We start from the raw sequence: 27,235 nt of genomic DNA, 5'->3' as shown, positions 1-27,235 counted from the left end.
GCTGAAGCGCACTACGCGTGTAGCCGAAGCGCACTACGCGTTTAGCCAAAACGAGTGTAGCTAAAACGCGTGACACAAACTCTAATTAACGCGACACCGACACTGGGGTACTGAGTTCAACCATAAATAGTATATTCTACTGTAGAATATACTATCTGTGGTTCAGCCTGGTAAGCCGTATATTAGTGCATGAAGTTATGTCGCGTGAACCCACGTAGCTATAGCTTGTGTATTCCATACAATATATACTGCTTGTACTGTAAAATGTAAATATAGCTAGTTTATACGAGCCTACAATTAATGCTATGTGTGTTTTCTTCTCTAGATCTGGGCTAGACACTAACCTTAAGAAGTTGAGCTGTAACTGCCCTACAGCCCTAGTTGGTAAACACCATGGATAGGATCTTGTCCAGTCGATCTGAAGATATTCAGAGACGAATCATCTATATAAAGATATACAAAGTTTTATCATAATTATTATGTTTACTGTATTAAAAATGATAACACATCACATGACTATTTTAGTGAATTGTCACGTGAGTACTGCATGACGGCCACGTGTACGATTAGTGTCAAGGATGAAGACGAAACGCTGTGGAAGGTGTGGTTCTTGTTATACCTTTTTGCTGGTATTATCAATCGTTTGTTACAGACCCTTCGTCCAGTGATGAATCCAGAGTTACTGCGACCCGAGCGCTGGTCAGTCTTCTTTGAATGTCATGGGACAGCCTACGCCGCTACGGCTACCATCTCCGGAATGACCCGCGACAAGTATGAGGATCATGGATAAAACGCGATCAAACATACGGTGTAGTATGTGATAAGAAAGCTAGAAACGTAAAGCACAGTCTTTGAAGGTAAAAATTGTATCTAAGATTATAGCGAGACTTCAGTATTGATGGCTCATGCATGCAGATAAACTGGCAATCTTTTAAACAAGGTGCGTGCCCACAGCTCTACAGCCATAATACCTCCTGTGGGCAGTGCCAGGTCCAAGAATAGAGGGTTTGCACGCGAAAAGTATTGTGGCGCGAATTATAAAAATGCTTAATTGTTGCTAGTCTGATATTTGTGAGGTTTACTTTTCAATGGAGCGAATGTACTTACTTGGTCACCACGCTTTAGCAAATAAGAGAATCTGTCAAAACCTACAGTGTGTAGGATAAGGAACAAACATTAACTTCATACAATTTTAATGATAGTTTATAGAAGTGACTAACCTAGTGAACTTATTCCATTCTATACTAAACCATTGAGAATGGTTGTAGCCTTCACTCGCGTACTTCACAAATGTCTGACAAGCAATGGTTGTTAAGCATTTTACGAAAATGCATCTCTACACATGCATTCCCTCTATTGTTTTCTGAAAGTATTGTGTGAGTATGTCTGTGTTTGTTTCTTTGTTTGTCCACACCCACACTAGTACTTGTATAGCAAAACAGCTTTCTCAGCCTTTCTGGTACATGACAATGTTTATGAGCATTCCATAGGTCTTTTACTAAACTTACAGATATTTGTAGGTACACAATGGCATTCTAATTTGTAAAACTAGTTTCTGGGCAACTCTGTAATTGGAATGCAGCTTTTGTAGGAGGGAATACTTTGATTGACTGATTTCATTGTAATTCATTTATTGTTTTATAGTTCACAAATTGCTATGCACTGCGATGGAAGCACTATTCTAACAGAATGCTTTGCAACATATGGTGCCCAGGTAGAACTACATAAGTGTCTGGCTTTTATGAGTGCGTATCTCAACATCAACTCTGTAATTGCATACGATTAAGTCTGATGTAAAGTAAAGCTCTCATTATTTAAAACGAATGGTGACAAAGATGACTACAGGGTGTATCAACTGTAAACACTTTTTATTCACTAGTAAACAAATTTCTTAATGGTAAATTTACTATATAAAATATCCTTTTATAAATTAATATTTGTTACACCACTTGTTTGTTTTTTTTTGTTTGAGATCAGCTACTTGCTTGCCCACTCTTATTCCTGGCGCTTTGATATTATGTTGAATGCTTCCAATTAGAAGATAATGAGGCTGTACAATTATATGATGCAATTGCTAAGCTTGCATTGTGTGAAAATTACAAAGGTAGATACCAGGCATTATGCGTAAGTCTCTGTATTAACAGTATTGCTAAAACACAATGGAATACAATATAATTACAATGCTCAATTCTATTTGTAAGGGAAAGGTAATGTGTTGCAACCATACCTGTTGGCATGTAACTCCATTTTTTTCTCAGTTAAAATATGACCTAACAAAAAAAATTCTCCGTAGGCATCTGTACTCGAAAATAAAGTCCCCATGGCTATTTTATGTTTGTGACTTCATTTCCAGTAGAGGTCATTAAAATAGGTCTCAAACTTTTAATACTGAGGTGCTGATTTTCTTATAGGGCTTTGCTTTATTCTGACCCTGCTGTAATGAAATACCTATATGTAAACTAAACAGCTAGGAACCTGTTAATTAATCAGGACACTTGAAAATAAGGGCACCTTTGTAACCTGGACACTTGGTAACGCTTCCAAAGTATCCCTTAGCATGTAAATTGACCTGGAAAATCAGGGCACTTCAATAAAGGACACTTTTGGTTGGTCCCAAGGTGTCCTTAATATATAAGTTCCACTGTACACTTAAGATGCTTTTCAATACATTGTTATACAGATAAACAGGTGCTATATAGTAATTATTATACAGTACGGTAATGCTGTAAATTAGAAATTATGAAGATCAATTTTCCTACCAAAAATATCACCAGCCTTCATGAAAGATTGGGTTGGTTGGGCAAGCCCAAAAATGTCTTCTGACTCATACCCTTCCACTATGAAATTTTATAAGCCTTCTATTTGTGACCATCTCAGCAAAAATCCAACTTGTTAGCACAAGCATGCGTATTGAGAAAAACGAAATTTAAAAATATTTCGTAAAATTACACATGCTACAAAGAAAAATATGCAAGTTTTTATTGGACCAGTATTCAAAGAAGGAAGACTCAAATCAATTAAAACTATATACCATCTTATTCGCCTGCTCATGGAGGGTTCAAAAATTTTGTTTTATTTCTGTATCTTCAATGGTATGCGTGTCACATGCATTTGTTTACGATGCAGTGAACGTAAACAAGATCGTCATTGTTTCTTCTACCAAACCGCTTTCATATCCATGTGTGCAAGTGTCTACAGGGCTAACACTATACCTTGGCTGATGTACTGATACATGGTGAACATTTTAAGCCAAATTGCAACACTGTAGACTAATCCAAATGGAAGTTATGGCTGCGAATGTAAGCGCCTGTAGTTTATTTTCAGTATAGTCACTGTACAAATCGATTGTGTTACTCTTCCTACTGGATAGTGCTATAATTTCAAAACTACACACCACAGAAGGCTGAAACTTGGTGATCCATTCCTTGGACACTGCTAATAATGCTGAGTGAATAAATAAATAAAAAATTATTATGTGAACAAGTCGGGTTTTTGCTGAGACGGTCACATTTAACAGATTATGGACTTGCTCCTTTGTGTTCCAGTTGATTTTGCTGGCAACACATGGTGTTTTGATTTGAAATAGCACCCTGTGAATGTGTTGGCTATTATGCTGATTGCCCAATTTCCGTAGTGACTGTATGATTGCAGAGACGCTTCTCGTACTTTGTAACTGTGTAATCGGTACAGCCAAAACAAAGGGATATAATGTAGGACTCTCACAATAATATCAAAGATGGGATAAAAATGTAATCGATTTTTATTTTGTAATCGATTAATTGTGTAGTATGCACATCATCAATATAAAATTCTAAATGAAAAGCCTCTTTACTCACTACAACAAAGGCTCTCTATGCTATTCCATAAAGGACTAAGTTATGATAAGCCATACAACCGTGCGAAATACTAAGTGGTGTTAAAATATACCCAAATCTATTGAAAACAGTAGTGATCTCTCTATAGCAGCCATCTTGATAATTAATCAAAACATGGAGTAATCTAGGAAGGGAGAATGTGTTAAATATATGTGGCGCCCAATTCATTGTCTGGGTAGTGTTATAGAGGCCACACCAACATAGGTAACCAGGTATTGTTGTGCTTTATAACAAAAGTTATACCCGTATATACATAGATTCTGATTTCTTAATACTACAAATTATATACTAGTACACCTCTATAGCTGGCTCCAGTGGTGTATCCATGCCTTAAGAGATGGCTGGCTACACTCACCTACACATTTCACCCCAACTAGTGTAAAATGCAAACCCATTCTTAGTGGACTCTATGTACATTTTGTTAAAAGCTGTTTCAAAAATGCATAATTGTATCTAGCTATATAATAATATGCTACAGTGCTGTTCCTGCAGCTTATTTCTCTACTCTAATGTTACTGCATGAATAATATAGAAGCTAGAAATGAAAACCAACTTATTACACCTTCTTGTCTTGTTCTCATCTGCACTTGCACATAACTCATTCTATTCCAGCCTGACTCTTATTAATAATAAAATAGTAGTATGGCTTAATTCAGTCACCACTAATATTTCATCACCAACCAACTTGTCTGGCATAGTAACATCAAATAATTTACCAGAGAGTTTGATTATCATTTGTCACTTTATAACCTCACCAACAGAATCTGTGCTGCTCCTTATTCCAGAAATGTGCCATACGTGACCATTTCAGCGAAAACCTGTCTAGTTCACACAACCTCTAAATTTTTTTTCTCAGTATTATCTGCATTGTCCAAAGAGTGGTTCACCAAAGTTTCAGTCTTCTGTGGTGAGTAGCTTTGGAATTACAGGGCTAGAAAGTAGGAAAAACAAGGAAATTGATTTGTACAGTGACTATACTAAAAATAAACTACAGGTGCTTACATTCGCAGCCATAACTTACATTTGGATTAGTCTACAAAGTTAGGATTTGGCTTACAATGTTCACCATGGATTGGCAGATCAACCAAAGTATAGTTTTAGCCCTGCTGTTGCTTGTGCATAGGTGTATGAAGGCAGTTTTGTCGAAGAAAAGGCGACTATTTTGTTTGCGTCAACCACATTGTAAACAAGCGCACATGACACACAAACCATTGGGACTACAGAAATGAAACAAAGATTTTTGATCTCCGTAAGTAGGTGAATAAGATAGTGTATAGTTTTAATTGATTTGAATCTTCCTTCTTAGAGTACTGGCCTGATAAAAACTTGCATATCTTTCTTGTAGTATATGTTATTTTAAGTATTATTTTTAAATTTGATTTTATCAATATGCACATGTACTTGTGAGTTTTCACTGAGACGGTCACATATTGCAGCCTGTAAGTGCTGACAAAGATTGCTAGTGTTGCCAGCTAAACCACTAATTGTAACTACCTATCAACTGCTGTCATTCCTTCAAGTATGGTGTTCAATTCATACAGGTTAATCAATTAATTGAGTTAGTAATCGATGATTAATAAATTAATCAAAACTGAGCGCCCTAATTTAATGTCCACTAGTATATCTACAGGTATAGGCAACCTTCCTTATCCACATTTTAGTTATTCCCTTTTGATACACTACTTATTTTCTTCGATTCTTAAATTTCCAAATTTATTTAGTGAATTTCAGGGTAGTTTATTAAGCATTACATAATACGTATACGATGGTCTGATATTTGTCGATTTTGTACTATAAAAAAAAACCAGTGTAGCAAGCCATTTAGTGCATACTATACCTCCATATCAGGTTGCTATAGTAACATATTTTAAGTTCTTCAACGATTGTTGACAAGTAGAGCCGGCCAAATAGTTGAAAAATATCTACTATTGCAATATTAACTTTCAAATTGTATCGTGACATTTAGCCTCTACACTATCATGATGGGTGCGACACTTCGAAATGACCAATAATTTGTTCCATTCACAAACCATATTCTTATCTTTTCACAAGAAAGGAGCAATGATTAGGTGTAAACAATAAATTAGCAACTTTGTTCACCAATTGTACAAGCAGCTAACTACTGATCTGTCATTTATACTGTATTACCAATTACATTTTTCATTACTATTAATTGTCTTTGAAACTTTTGCTATTGTCCAGCCCTATTGATGGTGTCACCAGATGATCAAGTAAATTTTCAAATGTTACTTGTTTAACCTTCGCTGAAGGCTAGTTTATGCTTTTGACAAGGACACACAAAATTTGGAATTTTCAACTAGGACCATAGCATCGATAAAAAAATACTGAAACAAGCTGGAGTAGTGTACGGTATTAAATCACAGTAAAACAATAAGAAGCGTTACTGTACATGTCCCTACTGTGCATTTCTATTATGATACGTATCTTGAGCACAGTAGGGATCACTTGTAAGTCCATGAAGAATGCATTGTATGTAGTGCGCTATGCAAAAGGAAACTGTCGGTCTAAAGCGACACAAAAGATTGAAAAATCAAGCCAACTGTTATTGAATAAGGCCTGTCTAAACGCATTAGTTAGTCAGGCAGGCACAGGTAATAGAAAATTCCACTATTTTAAATTTCACAGCAACTTTTTGGAAACGTTTAAGTTATGCCAAACTGTAATCATGTAAAGCCGCATTCATAATATACAGTACTATTGTACTAATGATTATGCACGCATTGTAGCTACAATCAGCAAAATACATAATTATGAAGATTCTTGAAGAGGTTTGGCTAATATATAATATGCTGCACTTTATATAGCATAGTACTTTTTTCTTCTTAAAATATTACTGGATACCTCCTTTGATAAGCTTGGGATCTCTACAAAGATCCAAAGTTCCAGAATTATTTGTTTATACTTTCCCAGATGCTTTTTCTATTGGTTGTATTTGTGGAATTATTTGCACGTGATACATTATATGTAACCAAATCTGCAAAAGGGGAAACTTGTAGCCTTTTCTATATTTTCCAAGTTTGACGATTCATATTTCATCAAGTGTTTAACCTATTGTCTTAAACTTACATCCAGAAATAGCACAATGTTAGGGTGTAAAGTGACCAAATTTTCAGGCTGGCATCATACTTACACATGAAAATATGGATTGTCGAGTACATATACAATTAGAAAGGCTATAAAACTCCTTTTTCGCAGATCCAGTCAAATATGTGACCCACTTAGCAAAAGCCAGCTGTTTTTGCACATTGCTTGAATTACTTTTACACTATATGTTATCTATAGTAACAAAGGAGTGGACAGCCAAAGTTTCAGTCTTTTATGATGAATAGTCTTGGAGTTATAGTGCCAGACAGGTGGAACAGGAATAAATTCAATTTGTACAGCAACAATACGGAAAATAAATTACAGGTGTTTGTTTAACCGATCATGACTCACAACTGAGCAAGCTCCAAAGATGGTGTTTGGCTCAGTCTGTTCGCCATTAAGTGGCACATCAGTCAGTTATAGTGTTTTCCGTGTACGTCTCTGTGTGGATAAAGAAGGCCATTTCAACAACTAGATGATACGGTAAACTTTATTTCTACTGCATTGTAAATAAGCACCATACTGTGATATCCCAATGAACAGGAGATTCTGGTGGTGTATAAGTTTTATTGATTTGAGCTGTGTTTCAGTACACATAACGAAGCAATTGAAACATGCATAAAATTTTTATGTAGCATGAGTATTTTTACCCAGTTTATTTCAATATGTTTTAAAGTGAAATAGAATTTTGCAAAACAAATGGCTGGTTTCCCCTCAATGGGTCACATATATACATATGAATTTTAATGACATCCTAACATGGTGCTGTATGAAAGCAAAAGTACAAAGTTTGATACTTTCATGAAAATGTACTATTTTTTTCAATACTATAAAGCAACACTGTATTATCATCATATTTCTGTTTGCAGCTTTTATCATCTGAGACTCTGGTTCCTTATAAAACCTGGCTGTTGCAATGACAAATTTATTGTTTGACAAGTAAAGGCAAGGATATGCCTGCATTGGAGGTGGTGTGGTAGTTGTACAGTAGAAACAGAAAGTGTTGCAAACATGTCAGAAAGAAATGGTATGATGTCATAAAGCGACAAATAACTAATGAAGAGACAAGGTTGTGTTAAGGCTATAGATACTGCAGCTGATACCAGAGGACTAAAACGACTAGAGAAAAATAATGTGTGTACGTATATCTATACATGATTCCTTTTTTGCTGTCTGTATGCCTTGCTACATGTGTTTGAATGCCGTACCATTAAATATCTGAGGTTTAGTAGTGGATTTGCAAGTGATTCCATATGTATGTTTAAATCCTCTATTTTTAGAATAAAATTAGAACTAAACCTTGGGGAAAGCTATAATTCTCTACCTCCAAGTATCTAGGCTACAGATTTGAAAATGTAATTAAATTATAAATGTACTTGGTTTGTTTAATTGATTTTAATTTCTTTAAATAACTAAATTTACAGCATTACATTTAGGCTATGTGCTATTGTACCTGTGATTTGAAAATGCAATTAAATTATGTTTGTACTTGGTTTGTTGGCAAATAACTCAATTACAGCATCATGTTAAGTGAGTTGTTTGATAAGGCACAACTGGACATTGAAATTGCTTTACTACAAAAATTTAACTGTTCAATGCTTGTGGTGTTTTTGAAGTGACTCAGATGAGGGAAGCAATTGATGTAGGAATTCCACTGGTGTTCTGATCCGGTTTATAGATAAAGCCACAAAAGAATTGTACCTGTACCAGTTACGTAAAATATGGCTTACAGCTACGGCTTATATAATTCATGTATCACTGGAACAACTTTCAAAAGTAGCCACTTCCACGTGCACTTTGTATGAATGTGTTTTGATACCTTTTATTGCCTATCACTAAAATAAACTCATTCACTGCAAAATAACAGGTACCTACAGTATTCAGGAGATCTAGGGCATCATGTGGGCAATGGAGGTGTGAGCCTGAATTGCATGAGTATCAAGCAATGGATCAGAGCTGGTTTGCTCAGCCTTTGCAATGACCCAGGGTGAACCATGGTTTGTGCAGAATAGAGTGTTCATGGCCAATGAGGCCTGTAACTAAGTCTACATGGATTGACAGATGAGTTACTCTACTGGAACTGTGTTGTGATTGTTGACATCTTTAGAACTTCCATGGCAGTTGTAATAGTTCATCAATGATAATTCAGTCTTGATTCATTGAGATTCCATGCATGTAGGACTATCCAAGACAGCCATTTATTGCTTACTATAAAAGGGTACTGGTCTAACCCACTGCTGTTAGTATCTGTAGTTTAGAGATTGAATGTACCTTCCTATTGTATTTAAATTCTTGCAATTACTTCCAATACTTTTACCAAAATAAGCATATGAATCTTCGGTCATAAGTAATGTCATTTGAGAAGCAGGAGTATAGTCAGAGCCCTCAACCAAGAAAGTGACATTTTCCAATGATTTGGTAGGTGAGACAGCATCCATTATTGCTTGCAGTCCAGTACAATCACCTCGATGGCCTAAGAAAATTAATTTCACTGTCAACATGCTTACCACAGGAGAAGGTTCCAATTAAATTCTGGTAACTATGGCTACAGTAAAACGACATTATGTGTGTAAATTAAAAGACAACATGCATACAGTTGTAGATAATAACAATTAAGTAGTTGAGTCACTTGGAAAATCAAACCATTTAACTGTAAATGTGACCAGGCCTGCGAAAATAGGGTATGTGGGCACATGAATTTTGCCTACTCTTTCAAACTTTCATAACTTATTGTACCAGTATGTTATGGCAATGCAATTTTGAGCATCTAGTAAGAATTTAATTGGCTTTATGATGCAAGTTACTAAATACAAACATTCTGTTCCAGCATGGCGATATAACCTGTAGAGTGACGCACTGTAGCTTGTGCCCACATGCCCTGTTTTCGCAGGCCTGATCACAATACTTTGGAAAGTGTTTATATTTAAAATACTGTAGTGACAAGTAAATGTAATTGTATTTATATTTAGAAAATGCCTAGTGTAATTAAATACTATGCACGTATTTTACTCCAATTCCGTTAATAGCTAGCTTTGAATAGAGGATGCACAATAGGTAGTGGATATAGTGACACATCACCACACACAGCTGCAGGTAGTGGATGTAGTGACACATCACCACACACAGGTAGTGGATATAGTGACACATCACCACACACAGGTAGTGGATATAGTTACACATCACCACACACAGGTAGTGGATATAGTGACACATCACCACACACAGGTAGTGGATATAGTGACACATCACCACACACAGGTAGTGGATATAGTGACACATCACCACACACAGGTAGTGGATATAGTTACACACCACCACACACAGGTAGTGGATATAGTGACACATCACCACACACAGGTAGTGGATATAGTTACACACCACCACACACAGGTAGTGGATATAGTGACACATCACCACATACAGGTAGTGGACATAGTGACACATCACCACACACAGGTAGTGGATATAGTGACACATCACCACATACAGGTAGTGGATACAGTGACACATCACCACACACAGGTAGTGGATATAGTGACACATCACCACATACAGGTAGTGGATACAGTGACACATCACCACACACAGGTAGTGGATATAGTGACACATCACCACATACAGGTAGTGGATACAGTTACACACCACCACATACAGGTAGTGGATATAGTGACACATCACCACACACAGGTAGTGGATATAGTTACACACCACCACACACAGGTAGTGGATATAGTGACACATCACCACACACAGGTAGTGGATATAGTTACACACCACCACACACAGGTAGTGGATATAGTGATACATCACCACACACAGGTATTGGATATAGTTACACATCACCACACACAGGTAGTGGATATAGTGACACCACCACATACAGGTAGTGGATATAGTGACACACCACACACAGGTAGTGGATATAGTGACACATCACCACACACAGGTAGTGGATATAGTGACACATCAGCACATACAGGTAGTGGATATAGTGACACCACCACATACAGGTAGTGGATATAGTGACACATCACCACACACAGGTAGTGGATATAGTGACACATCACCACACACAGGTAGTGGATATAGTGACACATCACCACACACAGGTAGTGGATATAGTGACACATCACCACACACAGGTAGTGGATATAGTGACACATCACCACACACAGGTAGTGGATATAGTGACACATCACCACACACAGGTAGTGGATATAGTGACACATCACCACACACAGGTAGTGGATATAGTTACACACCACCACATACAGGTAGTGGATATAGTGACACATCACCACACACAGGTAGTGGATATAGTGACACATCACCACATACAGGTAGTGGATATAGTGACACATCACCACATACAGGTAGTGGATACAGTTACACATCACCACACACAGGTAGTGGATATAGTGACACATCACCACACACAGTTAGTGGACATAGTAACACATCACCAAACACAGGTAGTGGATATAGTAATACACACAGTTAGTGGATATAGTAACACATCACCATGCACACAGGTAGTTGCCATAGTGACAGATCACCAAATACAGGTAGTGGATATAGTAACACATCACCAAACACAGGTAGTTGCCATAGTAACACATCACCAAACACAGGTAGTTGCCATAGTAACACATCACCAAACACAGGTAGTTGCTATAGTGACACATCACCACACACAGGTAGTTGCCATAGTAACACATCACCAAACACAGGTAGTTGCTATAGTGACACATCACCACACACAGGTAGTTGCCATAGTAACACATCACCAAACACAGGTAGTTGCTATAGTGACACATCACCACACACAGGTAGTGGCCCATGACACATCACCTGTAGCTACCATGAATTACTACTGACAATACCACCTCTGGCCCTGATAAAGAATTATTCATGCAATTTATCAAATACGTATGCCTTGTTGTGTTTGGGACCTACTGTACAAGAAGCGGCCTCAGGGTTGGAAGTTTCACAGTGAAATAAATTATACTGAATACACCAAAAAGTTACTTAGTAGCATGAAATTATTCCACATTATATAGTACTGTAGTACAGTATTATATTTAAAATGAATTTGACATACAGTAACCATACTGTACTTCATCACAAGCAAATTATTATAACACTAGAAGACATTAGATGAAAACAGTAATTGCAGTCACACACACACACACATACAAAGTATCACACAGATAAAGACATAACCACAAAATTAAACAAAGTTAATGAGCACAGCAGGGATCAGTTACACTATAAAAGACAAAACGAAAGAAAGTCACCATGAGTGATAGTTATTGATAAACATTTTACGTACCTAAATTTTGGCTCACCACCAACTTCCATAATATTACAGATGTTCATTGTAGTGCCGGCAAACTGCTGGAGTTAGCCAGCACCAAACATTTTGAATTTCTGCTTTGAGTTGCTCTAGATTTCTTGGTTTCCACAACGTATTCCTAAGGTAGCTCATCATGGAACCCCATACCCCTCTCTATGGGGTTTAATTAAATCAGGGGATTCTGGTGGAGTGTACCACCAATTCCAGCATCACTGTGGATTCATCAGTAAAGATACAATTAGCAAGGTCTCTTTGGTTCTTTCACCCAAATAAGGCGTTTTGTTTTGTTGAACTACAATGATAAAATAATGTTTCTACACTAGTATGCCCACAATATACAATATGCCATACTTAAATCAACCACACAGTGCACTGTAAAACCTACCCACCCCAGTATGGGGAGAGTAAGGAAATACAGTGAAAGAAAGTCAAATTCCCAAACCTGGGAATAATAGTTAGGTCAAATTCCCACATAAAAGGATATAATATCCCTTCCTATAACATGAGAATAATAAGGAATTTGGTACGATGGTGAAATTTTATTAGACACTGTAGTAGTACTACTCTGTACAATCTGCGATCATGGTCAAAGTGATAGGGACATTGAGTATGAGTCGTCCATAGATCAATCGATTGATCCATAGACGACTTGGATCAATCATCCTTCTTGGACTTGCTTGCCCTGGTTGAAGGATAGTGGTGAGTGTTTTCACAAATTTCCATGTTGTAATTGTTAGGATTGTTACAAATGGTGAAAAACCATAAAAGCCAATAGGAAATTTCTTGGGAGAGTTATTTTAGAGAATGGCTTGTAATTTCAGAGTTACATAGTTGCAAAGTGAAAGCTGATGATAGTTGGTATCAGATAAATATAACAGTTGGCTACCATACATTTGCTGTCCAAACTCTGTGTTTGACAATAACTCGGTTTGCTCAGACATACTGTAATGCTCCAGCTATAAAAGAGGATGGACCCTAAAGGATACAGTTTATCTGTTTGGTTCATGGCTTAATCGTACTGCTAATCATCATAACTACCACTTGGTTGCTAGGAGACACTACATTCTCACAAGGCCCATTTAATTAACAATGTTACAGCAATTCAGACAAGTTATAAGAGCAATGAATGATGTGAATATATAGTTGATACAAGAATTAATTACCATGTACAATCTAATTCCTCATTCTCTATAGATCGGACACTAACCGGGTGGACTCCGTGATATAGAAAGCAGAGCTGCTGCTGATGCTGTAAAATGGATCCCGTCCAGATCTGAGGACTTCCCAGCGCTGAAACAGTGGTCTGGCTGCGCGAGACTAAGACGAGTCCGAGGACGAGTCAACTATAACTTTTATAAATAACACATCACGTGACTGTTTAGTGACTTATCACGTGAACATCGCATTGCTGGCCACGTGTCCCTAATCACTGCTGATGGAGATGGAGTTGGAGTCAGTTGCTCCCCCAAGAAGAAGCGGCAGACACAACACTGTGGAAGGTACGTGATTCATATTTTTTTAAACTGGCCTATATGTGTTATTTGTTATAGACTCTCCGTCCAGTGACCAATCTAACGGTGCTACTCATGCGGTAGTACTTTTTGATTGCGATGGCACTATTGCCTTAATACCCAGAAATCGTATGTTGTCCCGTGACCAGGAGACCTGCGTGGTGAAATGGCCTTGCGGGAAACTGAAAGGCAACATTGCTTTTGAAGGTAAAAATTATTATTTTTAATGTAGCATTGTGAGCTTTCTTGAAACGTTTCTCTGAAATGTGTGTGCATCTTTGTTTTATTATTATTTTTTTGTTTGTCTACACCCAACAAATCATCTTTTGGTTACAAAAGTGCTGATTAAAGTACTTCATAGGCCCTTTACTAAATTTACAAATACATGTAGGTTAGCTTTATACAAGGTGTTCTAATTTGTGAATACTAGTTCCTGGATGATATGTAAATACCTATGCCATGGCTGTACATGTGTTGTAGCTCTTAAAAACGATGAGCTGGCAGAGAGTGCAAAGATCACATTGAGTCTATAGCTTGAGACTTTTTCAAAAAAAAAAAAAAAAAAAATCTTGGGAAATAACACCATTTAACCAGGTAAGCGCTGGCCAAACTTAAAGGTTTTAGATATCGAAGATTTCATAACAAATGTGTTAAATCAAATTTTGTGAATATCAAAGTAATGGTGGTCACTTTGGCCAGAACTGTTCACCAGTTACAGTATTCTTGAGAAAGTACAATGAAAATATGAGCATGTGAGCTTGTGTAAGATTTGTCTACCTTTTCAAATTTTCATAACTCAAAAGCTTTTAACAATATCACCTTATCCTTATTTAATTGGCTTTATTATACAAGACACAAAATGGAAATACACTAGACCTTAGAATTTACCTCTTTGGTATAGTTCCGTGTTCACACCCTGTTTTTGAGGGGCATAATTTTAATATCGATTCTACTCAAGGCCCGATACAGATATACTATTGAAGACATGACAATAAAACAAGTACATAAATATAGTTTTACAACAGTAGGAATGAAAGCCTTTTTGTTATGTGTTGATTACATAAAATGCAGGCCTGGTCGGTTGTTTGATACATATCTGTATATTCATGCAGACTCACATGGATTATTTAATGTTAATAACTTCAAAGAAACAACAAGGAAAAGAATCATAACCCAAGTCTAATTGGCATTCATTTTCCAATTGTGTTTAATACCCCTCAGCTTATCATTGAAATGGGGGTTTATTAGAATCCTGATTTCATAATTCATTATTGACTTATACACTCCATTCACACTAGCCCAGCAGCATGTTCAGAATGGTACAGCTCGGTGAAAAGTGCAATGTAAATGGTGTCTGTACCATGCCCAATCGAACCAAGCCAGCTCACTTGATTTCACCAGGCCACTAGTTTTTCATAAGGCACATTAAATTATAATTCAAATCACTCGACGTTACACAGAGAATCAAGAATCACAGAAACCCTGTTTTGGCAGGAAAGAAAGCCATGAAAAAGTTTGCTGTTGTTGGCAGTTGCTCTACTTGATTACTTCGATCCGTGTTGCCATTTCTACAGTCCTTTGCTGCTATCTATCCATTGTTGCTCTTGTAGGGATTCAAGATTTCTAGCAGTAACTAAGCTTGGAAAACAAAAGCTGCTATGATTTTAGCAAACTCAGTAATTTAATTGTGTGCTTATACAAGCCAGGTGATTTAGCGTGTGAGCGAGACTGTGTAGTGTGAGCAGCAGCCACTCTGGGCTGGACTGAACTGAGTCAAACTAAACCGTGGTATGCATGTTATTCTGTAGTTCTCAAATTACACTGGTAATTAAGGAAGCACTTGCAGTGTGACCAGGGGTGTCTAGGTAGAGCTGCATATAGTGCCTGGTTTTTAGAAGTAGCTCAAAATCATCTTGTTATTGCATACAGCAGCTATGTTTGAGTAAAGAGTATGAAGTAAAGCTGATTTCTTTCTAAGGGACGGAAGAGGAATGCAAACTTAAGGAGACCAACATGAATGATGATGAAGACACGAATGACGTGAATAATGTAGAAGATGCCACTGATCCATTGTCACAGGTTATTTTTAATTTGCATTATGTACATTAAAGACACTATGCACAGGTAAATGATCATGAGAATGTTGAGGGAGTGAAAAGGAAACAATGTGATGGCAGAAAGCCAAAGAAGAAGAGGAGACTGGTAAGTATATATATATATAGTATATTTTTTTTATGAGGTACTGTGCCATGTATATATGGGCCTAACTTTTTATACTGTACAAGCTGCCTATTTAAGAAAAAGGGTAATTTGAACAGTTACATAGTGCAGTGGTACTACATTTTGTATTTTTTTTTAAATGTATAGTGTTTAAATTCTCCCATACCCTTTTTCTGATGAAAGGATATTTCATTGCTTTAGTCAGGAGCTCATAAGTACTGCATCTTTGGCACCTATAAGCTCCTGTTTAGTTTTGGTATGCTTTTGTGTGTATATGTATATCATAACTGCTTTGTAATGTGGAACTGACTTTTGAAATGAAATGACCACTAAGCCAATCAATAGATGTATTAATTGTCTCAACTGTGCATATTGTTTGATACACTTTGTATGTTCTAGATTAAATCAGGTATAATAACTAAGGACCAGGAGAAGAATAAAGAAGTATGCACTGTGATAACATGCAAAGTGTTCATGTTGTTAAGTGTATGCATTGCTACAGAATAAGATGAAGAAGACAAAAGAGAAAAAGAAAAAGAAAGTGAAAAAGGTAAAGTCATGTGTAAGGGAAAGTAGGCAACTGCCAGTGTAGCATTTCTCAAAGGTCATTAGGAACTGTTGATAACTATTAAAATATTTCACACTTTAAAACTGAAGTGCTGATTTTCTTAAAAGCTTTGCTTTATTCTAACTCTACTGCCTATGATTACAGAACAATCAGATACTACTAATCACTAATCGAAGTAGTCCATAAAGCATGATTGTTCATTGTATAGAAAACTGCAGCCATCTACGTAGTGCATGCCTTAGTATCACTTCCCAAGAAGGCTGTTGCAGTCCAAGTTCTTCTAAATAGATCTCACTATACTACTCTGCTGAGCTTATAAAAATGCACAGTAAGATTTCTAAGGTGTTTATGTATATGTTAAAGCATAGCCGCGAGTGCTATATGAAAAATAAAGCATCGATACCGAGCGCCGAGTGCTTTATTTTTCATATAGCACAAACAAGGCTATGCTTTAAATGATTTATGGAACTTTCTAGTCATGTAGCTTCACTATATGCTAGGACTTGTAATTAACTCATGTTGCATGAACTATTAGCAGCCTGAACACACATAAACTAGTTTAACAGAGTAACTCGCGCATATTTCACCCTAGTTTGGCATGGTAGATGTTCATTGCATCTTTTGCTCGCAACCCACAATCGATTCTATTGTGAGTCACATCGTGAAATATTTCTGTGATATCTCCAGGACTTGTCCGTTTACATTAACAAACGTAACGGCAACGTTACCTTCTCCCACCCATCATCGAAGCATTTGGGTATGTCTATAAAAGCAATCCAGTGGTAGAACTTGTATTGGCTAGGGTGATAATTAAGTTCTGTAAACATTGCTATGTAGTTGGATCACTAAATTTTAAGCATACTTACAGATGTCAAATCTAATAAACATTTTGTATCTTTAGCTTTTTGTACATATTGACTGTATTTTTATTGTAGGATGATTTTGTGATCCACGTAGGAGCTACGCCACCATCATCACCTGGTTCTATGCCTCAACCACTGCTACAGGTTAGATGTGTAAATTTTAAACCTAGGATTGTACTTGTTTCCATTTGGATACTTGTATTGAGGGTGAAGAGTTACTTGGGAATTCAGCTCTTTTACACATTCCACTCAAACTATAGCTTTGCGAATGTAGAAAATGCAGTGTCATTGCTACACAAAAAGAAATGGGCTAAGTCTTATGATCACATTGTCAGGAAAAAGGTCCAGAGTGATGTTAATCATGTAACCTTCTCCATGCATGTTCCTGTCTGAAGGCATCATTTACAGTATTTTTGTTAATAGAATTTATAGATTGTAGAAGAGGATTTGTGGTTGCTCTAAATGTGTTTATTTACTGACCTATGTCTAGCTAATACTGCCAAGCTGTTATAAAGAAAAGTTAGGCTGGTTTTGGGTGACATTTTTGGGCAAGAATACCTAATGTTGCTGTTGTTGACCATTGATATTCTTTTAGTACATCTACACAGTACAGCTCTAGGCAGTCCAAAGTAGTTAGCAAAACCTGGCCTTACTGTGTGGTATATTGGGAAAAAACAACAACTTTGTAATAGAGGCTTCTTCCACAAAGATAGTATTTTAAAGCATCATACTGTTAGAAAGTCTAAAATGGTGTGCAGTGGTAGTAGGTGCACAAAATTACTCAATGAGAAAACACTGCCATAGTGTAAGGGTACCCTATATATATAATGTGGGAGTGTTTATGTAAATGGTATAATCTTGGACATATCCGTTCACCAAATAAGGGACAGTGTAACAGTAAGAATGACTATGGTTCATGACTTATGCAATAATTATGAATGTGTTACAGAGTACTATTGAGCCTGTGGCATTTTATGATGGCCCCAATCCTTTGGAGGATCGATACAATACTGATGAAGAAGGAGTGACCCCAATAACCACAGTGGAATCTAGTTCTTTGTCTGGCAATCATGAGCAGGTATCTTGTCTTTTTTGTATTCAGTAATATGTAAAAAATACTTTTAATTCATCTATCATCTGAGCTCTATAGAGTATAATAACTGTTTGATTGTTTAAATGCCACTGAAATGATTGAATTGCATTGAGTTTATGCCTGGCCAATTCAACTGTGAAGCTACAGTAAGATCTCACTTAGTGGCCACCTCATTATAGTACTAGTGGCTACTTTAGTAGGCTCCAAGCACAAATCTGATGTACTTTCTAAGGCCACCTCATTATTGGGGCCAGGCCACCTCATTATTGGGGCCAATTTTTGTTTGGTTCCACAGGTGGCTCTGTTAATGAGGTTTCACTGTATATTATCTTAGTAGTTTTTGACAGATATACACAGTGTTGGGCAAGTTACTTTGTAAAAGTAACAGTATTACATATTACTTGCAACTGAACTATTTAGGTACAGTTACATATTACTCATAAAATAAAGTAACTATAGTAATATTACATATTATATTACTTTGTGTCCACAGCCTTAAGCTGTCACGTGAAACTACCACCTTATCACGTGACATGATTGCATTGTTGGACAATGTACAAATCTTGGTTAAAAGTAAGAAGCTGGTGAATAAGCTTCATTCAGTAGGCTTTGTTACTTCATTGGGCTAGGCGTTACTCAGTGGATAACTAACGAGTTTAGTAACTTCGTTATTTGTAATAATAATAACATCAGATTCGTTACAGTAACTATATTACTTAGGTAACGCGTTACATTTGTAAGTAAAGTAACTTGAGTTATATTACCTGTTTTTATAGCGTATTTCATTATATTACTTATAGTTACCACAAAAGTAATAATATTATGTAACGCGTTACTCCCAACACTGGATATACAGTAGTGATAGGCTGTAATTACAGTGACAGCACTAGAATTTCTCGATACTACTAAAATCTAGTTGACCAAGTGTCTAGGATTTTGTAGTATGTATAGGGTTCTTGTAATTCCAACAGATACGCTTTTTCTGACATGTTTCTCAAACAAGGCAGTTGGAAAGGAATGTAGTTTATGTTTCACGCCACCTGTGTTTATATACCGTGTGTATAGGTTACTGAGGTGACTATTGTATCACTCCAGAGGTCTGTAAATAGTGCAGATATCTGGATTCAGACTATGGAGGTGCTATGCAAAATTATTGCTTTTTAATTGCATAGTTCCACTTGGAATTTCCCGAGTAACCATAATACAAAACTGGCTATAGTGAATAAATGAATTGAATTTTGCTGTACATTAAGTTTATCAAAAACCTACCAGTAGTTAAGGCATTAAAAATGTCATGTGTATTGTGCATAGTTACCTTGGCTCTTCTGCGGTGACCCTAAAGGTATAAACATTGTTGTTGGTAAATCCTATTACCAACAATGTACTTGTAAAAACCAGTATCAGCAACTAATCAATAAGTTTTGTATTTTGTAATTCTTTGAAATATTTGTAATTATGTTGCTAAGGAACCACAACTTGAACAAATTATGAATACTGCATAGAACAGTTTATCTATACCATTTTCTTGTGTGAAAAAGCCTTTCAATTGTACTTAATTTTTGTTCACATATATATACCCTATATATTTTAAAAGAATTCGTTGTTTCAGGAGGCCAGCTACATTGTATGTTTGGTGACCATACACACACACACGCACACACTTTTTGGGTGCACACGACTGTGTTAAAAACTATAGCGCTCTTGTTTCACGACCTCAAATAAGTCCCTCAATTTAATAAATGATGTGTAGTAGCTTAGTAGCATCACTATAATATTATATTGTTTGTAGGCTACAACACTGCATTCTGAAGTTCACCAGATAAGAGATTATCAGATGACGATAGGCAAATTTTTGGTGGAGATCGGCGAGTATCAGGTATGTACTTCATATGTATGTAGTGCTTATATAATATTTTTTTATTATAATGTGATCCAGGATGTTCTACTTAACTTTACATTCTTTAAACTCTTGATTATTATATATGACTGAATTTTGGAAAACCGTCAATCTATGTACAATAGTACTTTTATATTAAAATGTTTTTAAAAACAATGGGTAAAAAACACAAGCTCTAGAAAACAAATTCAATGCAAGCTTTTTGTTGTCTCACTGGGGAATGGATAAATCCTAGGCATCGTCGTGTTCGCCAGTTGATAGGGAGTGCAAATATATGTTACATCTCCATACATGAAAGGGTTTCAAAGTTAAAGACGTTTGTTTACATTGCGGTGACAAAAGGATTTACCGATGATCATTCTTCAGTGAATTTGCCCTGAAGAAATTGCCTTCTTTCTCAAACATGGAAGCATACCTTGGGCAAAACCTATAAATATCAATTTATTTGCTGTCTAGTGCTGTATTTCTCACACTGCTTAATTTATGAAGCTGAAACTTATCCACTCCATTCCTTTGTCCCTGTAGACAATCAAACACAAATAAAATGAATTTGAAAAATGTGCAGATATCGATGGTTTTCTAAAATTACAGTAGGTCACAAATGTGTGTATAGTATACAGAAGGAAAATTAGCACTGAGGTTGATTTATAATTCATGGGAATTTTACAATACGCAAAGATTCAATGATGTGCAAGTATTTCATTTATTATGAAATCAGCTGCTGAATACAGTCTTTCACATAATTTGGTTCTTGTGTATCTAGTCATTATTGATTTTCCAGGTGCACTTAATCAGTTCAGCACCATGTACTGGTTTAAATTTTGTGGCATGTTGTACTTACACTGATGATGTATGTATTTAGAAAGAGCAATTTGGAGTCCTGAATGATCGAATTGATTGCTTAGAGCAACAAGTTAAGGTTTTGCTGGCATCAGGGGTTGCCAGAGCTCTAACAGCTCCTCATGGGTCAGCATTAACTGGGCTAGGTGAGTAGTTTATTTTGTTTATGTTTCTGAAATTGTCATTTTCTCTAGTTCCCTGTGCAACTCCTACATTGTCTCGGTTAGCATCGCCAGCAACCACTACATTGCCTCTATTGACCACCACAACATGTACACCAGTAACAGCAACCACTACATTGCCTCTATTGACCACCACAACATGTACACCAGTAACAGCAACACCTACATTGCCTCTATTGACCACCACAACATGTACACCAGTAACAGCAACACCTACATTGCCTCTATTGACCACCACAACATATACACCAGTAACAGCAACACCTACATTGGCTAGTGGGTCAGCAATAAGTGAGTAATTGTTTTCTCTGATTATGTGTATGGACATGACCATTAATTTTTCTCTAGTTCCTTGTACAAGTGAAACTCCATCAGACCATCAGCAAGAACATCAGGCAAACACTGCAATGTCTCCAGATGGCGCAATGAATGAGGTGGGTTCTGATATTGTTTAACAGCTGATAGTGTAGTGACTAACCAGCAATTTTTTAGTGTACTGATTGTACGTGAAGGTCTTAAATACTAATAGTGCAAGAAGCAATGTATTATTCAGGTTTCTATTTGCAGCTCATACCATCTGAAATTCTGGTGCCTCTGATAATGAAGCACAAAACTAGAGCAAGACTGGCAGTTGCTATGACAAATATATTGTTTGACAAGGACACCAGAATAAATTCGAACTGTAGAGGCCGGGATAAACCTGCATTAGACCCAGTTAAGTTGATGTATATAAGAAGAAAATCGTACGAGTGCCACAAATCTACAATCAACAACGAAAAAGATAACTGGGAACTAGACTGCATTAAAGCCATTGACAGTGATGCAAGGGGAATGAAACGCACAGAAAAGAACAGAAAATGACGTGTGCATCAATCCCCTTGCTGTCTGTATATGTATTCCTTGCTGTTCACATGTGTCATTGCATTAATTTTAGCCTAAACATTTACTAGTAGTTTGATAGTTTTTTTTGTGGATTTGCATGTGGGATATTCAGCAATCGCCATAGTTTACTTGTAGTTACACTGTTATTTTTCACTGCATGTGAGTGAAACTTTGCAACCATGTCACCACAAATGCACAACTAATATATATTTCACATTAACCTGTTCCGCAGTATGTGTATCGGTGACCTTTATTTTTGCAAATGTTAGGTTAGCGTTCAGGCTTCCCTCGTAGATCCTCCCAGATTGTTACATGTGTACCCCTGCATCATCTATCCTAGGGGTTGTGCTAGTACAGGTATATGAGAGTAGATTTACTATATTCCAAAGTAGATTTAGTATCATTTCTGTCTGGGATAACATTGAACGTTCTTTGTATAAGACATTTCCATGGTGGCAGATCACAAGTTTACTGAAATAGACAGATACCTATTCAGAAAGTCTAAGGCTCTCAACTTTCAGTCTTGTAAAGTACAACATACTTGGCATGCTCATCACCAATGGCCAAAGGAAGCTACCACAAAACCTTTTGCAGAAGTTAGTCTTCATAATTATTTTACTTAAATTTGTAAGTATGATGAATCAACATGCGGATGAGCTTATAAATTAATTTTGAGCATTTCTTAACTCACTGAGATTCCATAACTTCAGATCTTTTTAATTGATCACCTAGTCATGCATCCTTACCATGTGAGTACTAATCGATTCCCACAATCAACATTTCTTAATGTCTACATTATTACTGCTCAGTTGTAGCCTGGGTTAGCCAACTGCGAAACATAGCCTGAGTGGTTCCTTGATCTGAAGTGTAAATGTGTTACATGATAGATAGGCAGGAGCACAGTACTATTGGGTATTCATAGGGTTTAGAATGATCCTATATTATTGCAAGCAGATTTGTATTTCAATTCTTGTGATTATTTTGTGTTGACGAGTTGTCTTCCAGACTAAACTTACCCTTCGGTAATGGACTTCGTGGTTTCTTCTACAGTGGATTGATGATGTCATTTTGGAGTTGTAGCAGGTTTTCTTTGTAATCGGACTATGTGATATGAAATCTACACTATTTTACTTCAATGATACTTAAACTACTATTCAAACATTCACTATTAGACTGCCTTGTTTATAGTCCTGTTGAGTTTAACCAACCAATGTATATTTATTTGATATGTAAGCTTAAGCTTCTAGCAAAATCACGATGGTTTTAAAACTACACATGTACATGCACGTACAAAGCCAAAATGTAAGACTGCCATTATACTGTAAATTGTCTCACTTACCCAATTGACTGGGAAATTTATGGACTGTTCAGGTGCCTATAATTATACACTATAGGTGTCATTTACAACTAGTAACCTGCAGCAGTCTATACTTTAACTCAACTATACTGTATGTGAAGGTGTGCCCCTAATCTCACATTCTAGAGTGTATGCACATAACAGATAACTGCACCCACTATTGATAGAGGCTGCACTGATTTAAACATAGCCATAAGGTGCAGAGTAGAAGCTTTGTTCGTTACTATACTACTGTATTTTGTTGTAATTCTTGGTGCATCCACTAAATGTATAGATTAATGACGCAGTTGCCATAATTTTAATTTGTACATGTTGTTTCGGCCTCAGATCAAACTCCATGCACAATTGAAACTTGTATTCTGTTGCCATGCATGCACTAAAGTATGGGTAAATTAAGAATTGTTGACATTTTTCAGTTAGGTTGCAAGCATACATCTGTTTCAATACTAAGATACTGTAAAACTTGTAGCATTACAATAGTTTGTACCCACATGCCCAGTTCTTGCAGGCCTGGTCACATATACTAACACTCTCTTTAGAATTTAACTCACAGGAGGAAAAACACAGACAAAGCTACACACAACACAAGAATTTTTTCCATTTTATGTAATAACAGTAAACTTTGAAGAAACATAAATAAATCATATGAACAAAACAAGGATTAACAGTTACTGCATAAAGAAAGCAGTCTGGTCATACTCAACCTGAATGAGATCATTTGGAGCCATTCCTAAAGAGTTTCCGAAGTGTATACTCCGACCACGTACAGCAGCCAACCAGTAGCTAATCATGATCATACATTTATAATATATTTACCACGTACAGTTGTAAGCGTAACAACAAAAGAGAGACAGTTCAGTGTTCACATGATAGTGAATCTCTTCGCATAGAATATTAGCTAGCTACTGGGAGTTTGCGCAGTCCCATACATTAGTCAATTAACCCAGTAAATTCATGAACTGGAAGTGATTTTGTAGACCATTTACTAAGTGATTGTTTCCAAAAAATTAATTATAGGCACAAATGTACAGTAACCTTGTGCAAATATAGTAATAAATTATTAAATTTTAAATTGCAAGTGAATGACATAACATGCAAACCATCTACAAAATTTATATACACTATACACCACTTGAAAATGTATATAAGAAGACATCAATTACAGTTAGCAGGTGTCACACTTGCATTAGCATCAGTCAAACAATAAGTACTGTATAATAAAATAAAAAACAGAAGTGAATCAAACAAATAGATGGCCAGGATAGTACATACCTGAAAGGGCAGTTAACTTAATCAATATCCACTCGGCTCACCACCAACCTCGATAACCTTAGGAATGACCTTTTTAAGGTGGCCTATATATTTACGGCAAACTGCTGGAGTGAGCTTTGACCAGAAACTTTCAATGCCAGACTTTAACTGTTCTAAATTTCTAGGCTTCCACGTATTCCGAAGATATTGCTTCATTGAACCCCAGACTAACTCAATTGGATTTAAGTCTGGGGATTCGGGAGGAGTTTACCACCATTTGACTTCATTGTCTTCGAAGAACTTTTCAATTAATTTCGATGAATGTTTGGGGTCATTGTCTTGATATAACCTATGGCTGTCGGCAAATTTCTGCTCTATAAATGGCAAAAGACCAGCTTCCAGAATCCTTTGGAGTCGTTGAGCATTCATTATCCCGTTGAACATAACAATTTTGGTTGCCCCCCTTGCTGAGATCCCACCCCAAATGTGTACCTTGACAGGGTGCTTGGCCCGTTGCTTCAGTACTCGTGGTTGCTTGATCTTTCTAAAGCAGATCCTACTGTGACTATCAAGCTGCACTGTACACTCGTCCGAAAAAATGCAATTTGCGAAAGTCTCTTTAGTTCTTTGCTGCTCCTTTGCCCAAATAAGACGTTTAGTTTTGTTGAGCTAAAATATTAAATGTACATTTATGGGGTAAACATATTTGTAACTGGGCCTGCGATAATAGGGCATGTGTGCACAAACTACACCCTGTCACACAATGGGTCATATCTCAGTACTGGAATAGAATATCTACATTCTATAACTTGCATGGGTAATATGTGCTGAAAATTTCATAGCCATAGTATAATAGTATCAAAAGTTATGAGCCATGAAAGCTTGAAAAATTAGGCTAATTTTATGTGCCCCATGCCCTATTTTCGCAGGCCTGGTCACATTTTCATTGGGATGCCAACCACTATGTGGAGGCAGAGATATAGTGGAGATTTAACCTTACACTATAATCTTACACAGTATGATAGCAGTAAAGAGTTTTCTGTTGTTCTGCCACAATGTCCTCCTGGCAAAGCAAATTTGGCCAGGGTGTTGGTTAAAGTGACTGAACATGTGGCGCCAGAGAATACACTAGGAGGGAGCAGGTAAATTCACCTGTATACTGTTGAAAAATGTACATACAGTAGCACCAGCAGTAGTGTTCATAATGGAAACTGAGCTACAAGTAAAGTCTGAAGGATGCCTTAGGGGGAATACTTAAGAGTGCACTACACATTACTACACAAGGCTCAACATTGCGTTTATGCCAACGTGCGACAAAGAGTAGCAGTTGATGCAGTGATAAAAAGTTCATAGTATCAAGTCAACACCTTTACAGTATGCTTTTAGGTATGAGGGAGTGGTAAAGCAATAAGAGTATTCTATGTACATGTATGTTTGTAAAAATACTGAAAATTACAAATAGCTTCTAACCATTAATAGTTCACCTAGGGAAATTGGAAACAGTGAAATGGAAACTGGAAATAGTCAAATTGTCATATAAACGTACCCTAGAGTAAAACCCTTGTTTATTAGCCACCTCTTAAAGGCCACTTTCTTATAAAGACAACCTCTGTACAAAGACCACATTGCAATCAGATCTCATTTGAAGATGGCTAGGAACCACTTTGTGATCACCTTTGATAAAGACCACCTCTTTACATGGTAAGCTTCAAACATGTATTTCATGACTCGTATCAATGTCATCTCTTTGTCGACACCTCACTCAAATCATATACCATCATCACTTAGTCCGTACCAACATAAATAATACTATGGTACCAGAATGTATTATATAATATTCCATGTAAGTGAAATGTAGCTATGTAGTACACTACAACCTACTGTATCAATGAAGATCCTAGTCTTTTTAGCTGTTTTGATAAAGCGGTCTAACATGGGATGCTTGGAACTTAGCTGTTATCAAAATGTGAAACAGTGAAAACCTGGATATCCTCTTATTCACATACTCAAGAGGAGTTGGAAAATCTTTGTTTCATTGCAGCCATTTCCTTATGTATGTCACGTTGAAGCAATCATACGCGATTGATTTTTTTCATTAATTTCATCTTTGCAGCTTCTGTTTATGGTGAACATGATGGTAAAAGTTCCAACTCCGTGTAACACTCTGTTTATGAGTTACAATAGTTTTAGCAAGTGCCTGTAATATATTTTCTCGATACTTCTTGTATAAATCAA

The 27,235-nt window shown here is 36.6% G+C and overlaps 1 protein-coding gene and 2 long non-coding RNA genes across 5 annotated transcripts; 2 read left to right on the top strand and 1 right to left on the bottom strand.

Annotated features, from left to right (window-relative positions):
- The first annotated feature begins 329 nt into the window (after positions 1 to 329).
- Positions 330 to 8,467, top strand: LOC136247600 (uncharacterized). Its single transcript, XR_010697664.1, has 4 exons — positions 330 to 601; positions 653 to 857; positions 7,179 to 7,463; positions 7,850 to 8,467. It is a non-coding gene; the product is annotated as an uncharacterized lncRNA (long non-coding RNA).
- A 3,566-nt stretch (positions 8,468 to 12,033) lies between these two features.
- On the bottom strand, positions 12,034 to 13,927 carry LOC136247608 (uncharacterized). Of its 2 annotated transcripts, none has more exons than XR_010697668.1 (3): positions 13,500 to 13,927; positions 12,313 to 12,628; positions 12,034 to 12,248 (listed from the first exon to the last, which is right to left on the bottom strand). It is a non-coding gene; the product is annotated as an uncharacterized lncRNA (long non-coding RNA). The 2 variants fall into 2 exon arrangements; XR_010697667.1 differs by having other exon boundaries at positions 13,544 to 13,926.
- LOC136247605 (C-type lectin domain-containing protein 180-like) lies at positions 13,496 to 22,454 on the top strand. Of its 2 annotated transcripts, XM_066039368.1 has the most exons (13): positions 13,496 to 13,835; positions 13,887 to 14,054; positions 15,826 to 15,926; positions 15,972 to 16,049; positions 16,467 to 16,511; positions 16,570 to 16,617; positions 17,571 to 17,642; positions 18,448 to 18,576; positions 20,381 to 20,467; positions 21,351 to 21,474; positions 21,523 to 21,801; positions 21,859 to 21,944; positions 22,078 to 22,454. In XM_066039368.1, the coding sequence occupies exons 1-13, from the start codon at positions 13,772 to 13,774 to the stop codon at positions 22,369 to 22,371; spliced, it is 1,575 nt and encodes a 524-aa protein (XP_065895440.1). In that variant the 5' UTR covers positions 13,496 to 13,771; the 3' UTR covers positions 22,372 to 22,454. The 2 variants fall into 2 exon arrangements, with proteins under 2 accessions (XP_065895440.1, XP_065895442.1); XM_066039370.1 differs by lacking the exon at positions 13,496 to 13,835 and having other exon boundaries at positions 13,962 to 14,054; positions 15,777 to 15,926.
- Positions 22,455 to 27,235: the final 4,781 nt, after the last annotated feature.

The sequence above is a fragment of the Dysidea avara genome, chromosome 2 (genome assembly GCF_963678975.1).
Source record: "Dysidea avara chromosome 2, odDysAvar1.4, whole genome shotgun sequence".
Lineage (NCBI taxonomy): Eukaryota > Metazoa > Porifera > Demospongiae > Dictyoceratida > Dysideidae > Dysidea > Dysidea avara.
This window is presented reverse-complemented; position numbering and strand designations above follow the sequence as displayed.

Bases quoted from the DNA above. Each gene is read 5' to 3' on its own strand.
- LOC136247605 (XM_066039368.1), top strand. From the start codon at position 13,772: ATGGAGATGGAGTTGGAGTCAGTTGCTCCCCCAAGAAGAAGCGGCAGA. The intron at 16,512-16,569 runs GTATGCACTGTG...GCATTGCTACAG, and splicing joins ACCAGGAGAAGAATAAAGAA to AATAAGATGAAGAAGACAAA. The intron at 17,643-18,447 runs GTTAGATGTGTA...AATGTGTTACAG, and splicing joins TGCCTCAACCACTGCTACAG to AGTACTATTGAGCCTGTGGC.